This window comes from Apus apus, chromosome 14 (assembly GCF_020740795.1).
Source record: "Apus apus isolate bApuApu2 chromosome 14, bApuApu2.pri.cur, whole genome shotgun sequence".
Lineage (NCBI taxonomy): Eukaryota > Metazoa > Chordata > Aves > Apodiformes > Apodidae > Apus > Apus apus.
In genome coordinates this window covers 14,501,495-14,512,477 of record NC_067295.1, presented here as the reverse complement: position 1 = coordinate 14,512,477, position 10,983 = coordinate 14,501,495, and the positions used below count along the sequence as shown (strand labels likewise).

Here is a 10,983-nt window from a genome sequence, read left to right as displayed (position 1 = left end):
GCGCAGGCGCAGGAAGGGCAGCGGCTGTTGGGCTGCGGAGCACGTGGAGCTGCTCGTTAACGGGGAAATGTTAATTAGCGCCGCGGCCCGGAGCACGGACGCTGGGGAGAGGGGGCGGAGGGGGGGTCAGACGCCTCCCCCCGCAGGTCCCCCCGGTGGGGCTGGGTGCCAAGCGCGGCTCTCGTCCTGAAAGGAGGAGGTTTAAGAGGTTTTTTTCCCTTGTTTTTCCAGCCCCACAAAGCCCTCTCCGACCAGGGTGGGAGTTTTCCCTTGGAAAGGACCTACCACTACACCTCGTCCAACGGCCTGACTGCTTTAGGGCTGACCAAAAGTTAGAACTAACATTAATTTCCCTTCCTAGAGAAGGGCAGACACCCTTTTCCTTCCGTTTCCTTCATGTTTTCACAACTTCCATCTAATCCACCCATTTTTGCAGCCAGTGCACAACCAGGAGCCACAGCCACCACATCCCCTCCATCAGGACACAAGCCCTGGAGGTCTCTTAAAGCTGCTCATGAACAGACAGGACCCATTTTTCCTAGTTTTTCACCCAGCAGAGGAGGCTCAGAGCATCACGGCAGAGTAAAAGTCAAGGGAAGGGGCTGGGATGGGGTCAGGGATGGTTCCACACCCACCTGCCCTGTGCCCAGAGCAGGCCAGCACACCCAGCCACTCACTGCCCAGTTTCCCACCATTAATTAAAACACACCAGGTCTCACCCCAAGGTTTCATTCCTCACTGATTGGGCTGTGTAACGAGGGCCCTTCCCAAGCCTGGGGTCACTGCAGCCACCAAGGGGTTGTGCTCCCTCTCCAGCACCACAAGCCTAACGAGCTGGACCTTCTAATCACTGTTTAAAAGATAAAGCATTATTATTATTTAAAAGATAAAGAATTATTTTATGCTTCTTAAATCGTTCCCTTTAATAGGAAGTGCTGCTTTACTCTACTTTGTGCTTCTGAAACAAACATTTGTGTGCCAAAAATAGACAGTGTACACATCCTCTGTAGCTATAGATACAAACATGTACAAGAAAGGAGCAGGCTGGAGCAGATGAGCTTGGAAAAAATCCTCTTGGAAAAACCTCTGTCTGGCACAACTGCCACAACCAGATCAAACCACGGCCGAGCAGGTCTCACACCCTGGGGGATTATAGGGAACAATGTGGGTTTAAAAAAAATATATATATAAATTCCACACGCTGGTTTGGGGTTTCTGCTGAATTTCTCACCCCTTTCTTCAGTCCCTTTCCCACCCTTTCCTTTTAGTCCTGCTGATCTGCTGGATCCTGATGGATCTCCTGATCCAACCAGCTCCAGGGCGTCCTTCCCGCTCCCGCCCGCGTCGCTCAGCTTCACACCAAAGAGGACAAAGTGGCTCCCCAGACATTTGGTTCCAACTCCAAGGTTTCCTGAAACTAAGGGGAAGGGAGGAGGCTCCACAGTTCTTGGCATTTCAGCGGATAGGTCGGTATGGGAATGTCATTCCTGGTATGAATGTTTGCACGGGATGAGCCGGGAGCGCGGGATGCGCCGGGAGCGCCGGGTGCGCGGCGTAGCCCAGGGGAGGAGTGTGGATGTGGGGATAGAATCCTGGTGGCAGAGTGCCATGGGCTGGCTGCTGCACTGGGCCTGAGATCACCAGCTGGAGCAGGCTGTGGAGAGACATGCAGACAGGCAGGAGGGTTATTGGCAGGAGGGTTTTGTCCTGGCTGGCTCCAGCATGGAAGAGCCTGGCTGGAAGGACAATCCGGAACCCATATGCAGAGGGAAGAGGCAGGGATTCAGTTATAGAATCATGGAATGGTTTGGGCTGGAAGGGACCTTCAAGATCATCCAGATCAATCCCCTGCATGGGCAGGGACACCTCCCACCAGCCCAGGTTGCTCCAAGCCCCATCCAACCTGCCCTTCAACACTGCCAGGGATGGGGCAGCCACAGCTTCCCTGGGCAACCTGGGCCAGGCTCTCACCACCCTCACAGCAAAGAATTTCCTCCTCATGTCCAACCTCAATCTCCCCTCTTCCACTTTTAATGCATTCCCCCTTGTCCTCTCCCTCCTTGCCCTTGTCCAAAGTCCCTCCCCAACTTTCCTGCAGCCCCTTCAGGCACTGGAAGGAACTTAAAACTCTTCACAGCTTCTTTTGGACTTCCTTTTTCCCCTCTTTCCCCTTTTGTCCCCACCTTAAATTTGGTTGCTCTTTGCAAAGAATCAAAGTGCAGTTCAGCTCAGGGTCAAGTAGAACGAGGGGAGAGTGGGAGATGGGACAACTCTGGGGCAAGTTCCAACTGTCATTTCATTTTCCCCTCCTGTGCATTTGTTCCAACACTGTCTGGGCAAGACCACCTGTGTGGTGGGACTCACTGAGGTCTCTCTCAAGTCAGGAGTCCAGCCTGCAAGGGAAGGAGCAGCCAGCCCTGTCTATGCCCTTTACCCTCATGCTAAACCCTGTGTGAACAAACTTCCAGAAAGCAGACACAGATTTTGAGAAGACATTTTGCCTCACAGCCCTCAGGTTTGTGTCTTGGAGCATGCACTAAAACCAACCCAGCTGTAGAAAGGTCTCTTACTTGTTATGTGGCAGCCTGGAGCACACAGTTCTCAAGTCATCTGAAAGAGGACAGAGACATAACAATGAGGTGAAGCAGAAATTAGAGCCATTTTCCTCTCCACTCTCCTTCCTAGCAAGGTCAGATCACAAAAAAAACCCAAAACAAAACCCTCAACAGATCCAGAATCCCACTCTCAAGCTTCCAAAGGAGAGACAACATTTCTCCATCTCACCAGTGATTCCTGCAGCTTCCAGACACTTCAGTGGATGTTGACCCTTTAACCTAAGTTGCCATATGGGAAATGCAGCTTCACTTCAAGGCCAATCCAAGCCTCAGTACAGAATTCCCACCACCAATATCCCATCAAGAAGTAACTAAGAGATAGGAAACACAAGCTATGGCTCTGCCCACTGAATGGGGCATTTATAGTTAGAAAGGCACCAGGTCCATGCAGGGCAAATTTTACCCAGCACCTTCTTTGCATTGATTTGGGCTTTTTTTAAACAGTTCTAATGCAAATAAAGAGTTGGGGTATTTTTACTGAGATTTATCAACTAGAATTTGCACCTTTTTACCATCTCCAAACTTCTGCTAAAGCAAAAGAGCTGGAATCAAGGTATTTAATAACACATCCTCTTGCTAGAGTCCTTTCTTGATAGGAAACTCCTGCCTTTGCAGAGAAATGCAGACCCAAAATGCTGAAATAACGGGTATTTCTGCAGCTACTTATACTGAATCACTTCCCACTTGACAGCAAAAGGAAATGCTCAGGTGAACAGCCAGAGAAAAAATACAGCCAACTGAAAACCCTCCACTTTTCTGCCTGTTCCTACTACACCCAGAGCTACTTTAGGAAAGATCAGAAAGAGGAACACTGATACTGGGCCAGCAGTGCTGGTTCCACGAGGGCAGAAGCTGCAGGCACCTCCTGGGGCAGAGGCTGCTCTCTGCAGCTGGGTCTGCACCAACTGCCTGGGCTTTGAGGGGCTTTGAGCCTTCTGGTGGCTTCCAGAACCTCCTGTTTGCAGGAGGATGTGTCAACAAACCTTCCCCCTGTCTCACCCTCTGCCGGGTTAAGGCTCCTCCCTTTTTTGACACAGGAAAAACACATGAACAGGCTCCTTTACCCAGTTTAACTGACCTTGTACAGACCTTAATGGGGTCTCATGACAAGAGAGCTGAAGGCCCAGAAGTTCCACTTTTTCCAGTGGATAAATTCTTAGATAGCCCCTTTTTGTTTGCTTTTCAAAGTCCTTGTCCAGCACACCCACCCCATGTTTCAACTAGTTCATGGCAGCTCCTGAAGCACCATCAAACACTGCTTTTTAAATAGCTACAACCAGTTTTGTGGGGGCAGATTTGTGCTGGACACCCCAATATCCCCCCTCCCCTGTGCACACTGACCAGCTGCTCTCCAGCAACACACCACTCACCTCTATGTCATCTCCCCTTCCTTCCTCCCCATCCAGTGATTTTTCCTCAAGTATTTCCTGCACTATCACTTCCTAAGAGCAGCAAACCTCTGCTTTTTCCTCTCCCCATCCCTCTTACAAACATCCACACACTGGAGGAAGAGAATCCCATGCCAGGGTCTCCACCAGCCCCCCTACCAGCTTACCTCTGGTGCACAGGAGGGCTCCTGATGCCATGGCCACTTGCAGAGCCTGAGCCAGCCTGTCTAGAGCCAGTTCAATCTCTTTGGATGCATTGAGAGGATTGAGTTCATCAGACAGTCTGTTAATTTCCTCAACGAGGGGAACCACGTGGTCAAAGGGAATAAGCCCCAGGCGCCCATAAAGGTTCTTCTCCGTTAGATGCCCCTGAAGCATCATCAGAACCTGCAGGACACTGAGATGCAGTTTGGAATACAGCTGGTGACAATCTCGGTCTTCTCCTGAAGCTGAGTCCTTGGCAATTTTGTTGGGGGGGTGTCCATTGGAGAGAGAAGCTTTCTTCTTCCTTTTATAAGCCAGGGGGGCCTTCACACACCAGCGGATCAGTCCGGTCAGTGGGGTGAGCTCCAAAAACCCTATTGGCAGGTTGGCTGCAATGGGAGTGTTGAGGAAGGTGATGAGGATCAAACGGGGGTCTTCAAAGATCCAGGAGACAATCAAGTCCAGCAGATCCGAGGGAGGGATGAGGTCATCTGAAGACAGGAAAGGTGTTATTGAGGAAGCTGAGCCCTGCGCTGGAGCACAGGGCAGAGGTCTCTAATTGATCTCTCACACACACCCTTCCCTGCACTGTCACAGCTGCAATTGCTAAACCTTCCCAACACTCCTGGTTTTTCCCAGACACCACAGGGAGGTGGCTGTGTGTCCCAGGGGAGACACAACCATGTTCCTGTCAACTTAGAATCATAGAATGGTTTAGGTTGGAAGGGAACTTAAAGATCATCTAGTTCCAACCCCTGCATGGGCAGGGACACTTCCCAGCAGCCCAGGTTGCTCCAAGCCCCATCCAACCTGCCCTTCAACACTGCCAGGGATGGGGCAGCCACAGCTTCCCTGGGCAACTTGGGCCAGGCTCTCACCACCCTCACAGCAAAGAATTTCCTCCTCATGTCCAACCTCAATCTCCCTCTTCCAGTTTTAATCCATTCCTCCTTGTCCTCACTACAATGGGACAGGGCTTGGAGCAACGTGGTCTAGTGGGAGGTGTCCCTGCCTGTGCAGGAGGTTGGATCTAGATGATCTTTAAAAGTCCCTTCCAACCCAAACCATCCCATTTCTGATTCTCTGAGTCTATCTGCTGGGCAGGTGACACACACAAAGTGCCTGCCCAGCAGTTCAACTGTCACTCCTAGAGCTGCTCCCACAACAAGGTCCCCATGTCCTTTGTCCTCTTCCACACAGGACACTGCCCTCTGTGTCAGGCATTACCTGCTTGCTCCTCCAGTACCTTCAACCACCACGTGGTTATTTTTAGCCTCGTCTGGCATCGTTCTGCAGCTCTTGGAAGCAACTTACCCGAGGAGAGGTCGTAGAGGGCTGTGACAGAGGTGATGAACTGGCAGCAGAAGCGAGGGCTGGCACTGAAGATCTGCTTCAGGGTCTGGATGGAGCCAGGCACTAGGTTGCAGTAGTCATCCACCAGGGCTCGGGCCAGCCGCACGCAGTACACGGCGGGGGTGCGCTGGGGGGGACAGGACAAACCCAACCTCAAGAGGGTCCTACAGAGCTGACTTCAAAGCCCACCTTGCCCAGCCTGCCCCACCTCCCCCAGCTGCTTCACTGTCTCCACACTTCATGTGGCCACGTCCCCACAGACTGAAGCCCCGTTTCTCTCACCCTGCACATCAACCACAATGAGCATTTCAGGATATCAGAACAAGAGGTTCACTGTGTTCACCTGTGATTTAGCATTAAAGCTTTTTACATCAAGATTTTGACTTAAGAGCCTTTTCACAAGGGCTTGTAGTGAGAGGACAAGGGGGAATGGATTAAAACTGGAAGAGGTTTAGGTTAAACATGAGGAAGAAATTCTTCCCTGTGAGGTGGTGAGAGCCTGGCCCAGGTTGCCCAGGGAAGCTGTGGCTGCCCCATCCCTGGCAGTGTTGAAGGGCAGGTTGGATGGGGCTTGGAGCAACCTGGGCTGGTGGGAGGTGTCCCTGCCCATGCAGATGATCTTTAAGGTCCCTTCCAACCCAAACCATTCCATGATTCTGATTTTTTTTACTACTTCAGCAACGTAATTCTGTAGTTCAACCAGTTCAGCACCAGCACAACTAGTTCTGTAACCTCTCAGTTACCCTTGACATGTTCAGGGAACATGGAAAAAAAATCCTTGAGATCTATGATCTGCCCCAAAACACCTTCTTCTGTTAACCAGGCCACATCCCCTGCTGGAGGGGAAGCAGAGACCCCAGAGAAACTGCACTGGTCTGTCCCTTCCCAGCACAGCCTTCCTGCTGATCCCCTCTAATGCAGGTGACTTCTGCACACCCTGCAAGGCAGCAGGAACAAAGCTGTGCTTCCCAAGGTCTGCAGCAGGGAATGACAGTGGGAAAGGAGGAGACACAGGAGATCCCTGACATACTGTTCTCGTGGGAGACAGACACAGGTATTTCGTGCCCAGATCTCAAGAGAGAGCTTTGCTCTCTTCTGCCGTGTCCAAACTGGAGCACAGGAGGTTTAACATAAATAGAAGAAAATACATCTTGACTCTGAGGGTGACAGAGCCCTGGGACAGGCTGCCCAGAGAGCCTGTGGAGTCTCCATCCCTGGAGACATTCCAAATCCACCTGTGGGATCTGCTCTGGGGGATCCTGCTCTAGCAGGGGGGTTGGACTAGATGATCTCCAGAGGTCCCTTCCAACCCCACCACTCTGTGACTCTCTGAAACTCTCCCATCAGGCACGGGTGATTTCCCAGACTCCAGAGTTGGCTTCTCTGGGCAACATGACCATGAGCTATCCTGGTTTTGTTCCCTATGTTTTGATCAAAGCCTCCACTGATCCCTTTGAACCTGCTCCAGGGGGCAGGAAAATCAAGCACGTTTTCATCAGCAGCAAAAAAACCAAAAAACACCCTAATTTTCTTCTGCCACAACTGGATTGGAAAAAGCTCTGCCTGATGGTGGAGCAAAGGAACAAGCACCTGGGGTGAAGGCAGCTGCAGCAGCAGCTGTAACATCAGCTCACCACAAAGATGGAGACTGCCTTTCTAAAAGGAGTCACATGGAGAAGACAAGGGGTGATGGGTACAAGTCACTCCTGGGGAGATTCCAATTGGGCTCCAGAGGAAAATGTTTCACCACGAGAACAGTCAAGACCTTGGAATAATCTCCTGAGGGAAGTGGTGGATTCCCCCACACTGGACAGTTTGAAGACTCAGCTTGCCAGGGTGCTGGGCCACCTCATTTCAGCTGTATTATTACCTAGCAAGGTTGAACCAGATGATCCCTGAGGTCCCTTCCAAGCTGGCATTCTAAGATTAAAGTGCCCCCGTGGAGCAGCTGACTGCCACCAGCTGTCACCAAGCCTGAGGTGACACCCACACCTCCTCCCCATCACAGCACCCCTGCTCCCTCCCCTGCACAGCAGCTGTACCTGCAGCCAGAAAGCAGCACACTCCAGAACAGGAACCCTGCACACAGCCACTGCCATGGAAACCAGCTTCCCCAGCAGAGCCATCCTGCTGTCATCAGCTTTGTTTCCTTGGGGGCTGAAGAGAGAGGAGAAGATGATCTGCCGGACTGAGTCCTTGGTCTGCTCTTGGAAGTAGTTGCACATGATCTCAAGGAGCTGGAGCTCCTGAAGTGAATTCAGCCTCTGAAAGAAAACAAAAAGTAAAGCTGCAAAATGTACTGGGGCTCCTGAAGAAAGGCTGGAGCAGCTCTGCTCTGGAGCCAGGCTGGGAGAGCTGGGGTGTTCAGCCTGGAGAAGAGAAGGCTCCAGGGAGACCTTAGAGCACCTTCCAGTGCCTGAAGGGGCTCCAGGAAAGCTGGGGAGGGACTTGGGACAAGGGCAGGGAGGGAGAGGACAAAGGGGAAGGAATCAAAACTGGAAGAGATTTAGGTTAAACATTAGGAAGAAATTCTTTGCTGTGAGGGTGGTGAGACCCTGGCCCAGGTTGCCCAGGGAAGCTGTGGCTGCCCCATCCCTGGCAGTGTTGAAGGGCAGGTTGGATGGGGCTTGGAGCAGCCTGGGCTGGTGGGAGGTGGGAGATGTCCCTGCCCATGCAGGGGGGATGGAACTGGATGGTCTTTAATGTCTCTTCCAACCCAAACCAGTCTATGCTAAGAATCAAGAGCTGCTTTGATAAAATACAGCAACCGTAAAGGTCAAGAGATTCCCTCAGGTGTGAGAAACTCCATCTTTGTGCACAACACACACATTCAAGCTTCCTGAACCACCCTGTGTTTACCCAGCTAGCCTGAGAAGCTCCAGGCTGTATCTGAATACCTGGGATAGCCAAGGCTGCTGCTTCCTGCAAATACTGCCCACAGTCTGAGGGATAAGACCAACAGCAGTTCTGGGGTGACAAGTATTTCCTCTCCAAATAACAGCACTAAAGGCACTGCCAGGCAGCTGGGGGGGGGGGTCACATCCGGGCTCAGCAGCCCCAGCCCGTGCACACCGACATTCACCAGCAACTGCCGTTCCTGGCCACTGCTCTCTGGGAGGTCCCCATCCAGCTCTAGCCCACACTCAGCCACCTCAAAACCCCGATGCAGCTCAGCTGGCAGCACTGTGAAGCTGTGGGCACTCCCCGGAGCCCACCACGCCTCGCGGGGACCCTGCCTGGTCTTTCTGAGTCCTGCCCAGGGCACGGGAGTCTCGCCAGTCAAACCTCTCCCCACCACAAAAGACCTGTCACCAGCCCTCAACCCCCCAGGCACCCTATCCTGTCCTCCTAACGACTCAAGCTCCAGCAACCAGCTCCACAGGAGCCCTGTCGAGCTCTCGGAGCCTCGGCCTCCACAGCCACTCCCTGGGGCTCCGCGCGGCCTGTCCGGGTGTGCCCGGGCCTCGCGTCCTCAGCCCCCCGGGCCTGCCCTGCTTCCCCGGGGGCCCCGCCAGGCCTCGCGGCCGGGGCTCACCTTGGGGGGCGCGCCGCGCTCCTTGGGGACCTGGAAGAGGAACTCCTCCAGGAGCTCGGTGGGGCCCTTGTCGACGAGGGGCAGCGGGGCGCTCTGCAGCTGGCTGCTGAAGTAGATGTCCAGGTGGTACAGCACCTCCTTGGCGGCGCTCAGCGCGTCCCGCCGCAGCAGCGAGTGCCGGATGTCGTTCATAGCTCCGAGCTGACCCGGAAAGGCCGCCCCGGTGCCCCGTTCCCGGCCTCCCGGTGCCCGGTTCCCCCGGCGCGGCGCGGCCCGGCCCGCTCGGCGCGGCCTCCTCAGGCGCGGACGGGCGCTACGGCGGCCCGGCACGGACAAAGAGGGGCCAGGCGCGCCCGCCGCCGGCAGCGCCCCCTGCTGGCCCCGCCGCGCGGTGCGGGTGGAGCCCGGGGTGGGGGGAGGGGGGACCTGGACCCGGGGGGTTTGGGGGTGTCAGGAATGAAATGTAGTGTTGGTTTTGTGTCAGAAGCGCGGTGTTTGGTTTGGGTTTTCGGTTGTTTGGTTGTTCGGTTGTTTTTTAATCTCTACCCCAGTGTTAGGAATGTATCCGTGTGTTGAAGGGAGGGGAGATCTCTGCCCTGTCCAGTGACACCTGGGGGGGTTTTATGGTCCAAGCGGCTGAACTGGGACTGAACTGGGCTCCATCTGGGGGATCCCGGCACGGAGCAGGGTTGATGGCCAAGATCAGACCCAACACAGCCTCTTCTGTCCTGCTCCCCGGGGCAGGAGGACACCAGTGGGTACCCGTGGTGGGGATTGGGAAGGCAGCCAAGGGGGCAAGAAAGGTCAGAATTACCCCTTGAAAGGTACAAAGTGACCTGCTAGAATGGGATGTGTGCACAGGGGCGGGAAACTGATGGGATCATTAGCAGCGTGGGATGGGCTGGAAACCCTGCAGTGCCCAGCCAGGGGGGAAACAGGGCAGGGAACTTTGGGAATAGGGGATAGAAACTGTTCTTCACCTGGCTCTGGGTGTTCCTGCTTGGTTAGGTCAGCCCTTCTGGCCAGAGTGTCAATAACCTGCTGGGCTGAGGGATCCGGTTGGTGCCACAAACGTTCCTCACAGGGGGAGCTGGTCCTTTGGGGGTCCTGAGGCTGCTCCGGGGGATCTGGGCCAGAGGAGGGTCTGTCCCTGAGGGGGTCTTGGCTCTGGGTGGAAGCTGAGCTGGGGGGAGCTCGGCTCTGCTGGCCCTGGGGTGTGAACTTGACCCTGGGGGTGGGGGGAGCTGAGTCCTGGAGCTGACCTGGGGGGTCTCTCAGCCAGGAGGGAATGGGCTCTGAGGGGATCTTGGCCCTGGGGATGGAGGTGGCCATGGTGAGGGTGTTGGCTTGGGGTGCCTGGCCCTAGAGCTGGCCTTTGGAGGGGGCTTGGGCTGAAAGGGGTCCAGCCCTCAGGGGGTCTTGGCCCAGGGGGAGATCTGGCCCTTGGTGGAGGTCTTGGTCTGGGGGTGCTGGTCCCAGGGCTGTCTTGGGGAGCACAGCCCTGCCAAGGGTGTCTTGACCCAGCCCTGATCCCACTGTGGGGAGCGTGGTCCCAGTCCTGGCCCTACTCTGGGGGGGTTGTCTCAGGAGGGCCCCCCCCCCCAGTCCCTGAGGAGCACTGTGAACTGCAGAAGCCCAGCATGGCTCTCCTGGGAAACCCAGCAGCTGCCTTGGGAGGCTGGGAAGCACTGGGACATCAGCCAAGGCTGCTGGGGCAAGGCTGGGGCAAGCAGCAGGGTGTGAGGCCACCATTCCCCAGCACCACACAGGCTCCCTCAGGGACAGGGTCTGCCCCAGGAGACCTCCCATCGTTTTTCAGGACTCCTGGGCTTGGCTCCACACCCGAAGTCCAAAGCTGGTGGGACTGCACTGGGATGCACCAGCTGTG

General features: G+C 54.8%; 1 protein-coding gene across 1 annotated transcript; it reads right to left on the bottom strand.

Annotated features, from left to right (window-relative positions):
- Positions 1-1,054: 1,054 nt before the first annotated feature.
- Positions 1,055-9,389, bottom strand: INTS15 (integrator complex subunit 15). The gene is made up of 6 exons (XM_051631956.1): positions 9,096-9,389; positions 7,603-7,824; positions 5,522-5,687; positions 4,171-4,698; positions 2,571-2,610; positions 1,055-1,654 (listed from the first exon to the last, which is right to left on the bottom strand). The coding sequence occupies exons 1-6, from the start codon at positions 9,285-9,287 to the stop codon at positions 1,456-1,458; spliced, it is 1,347 nt and encodes a 448-aa protein (XP_051487916.1). The 5' UTR covers positions 9,288-9,389; the 3' UTR covers positions 1,055-1,455.
- Positions 9,390-10,983: the final 1,594 nt, after the last annotated feature.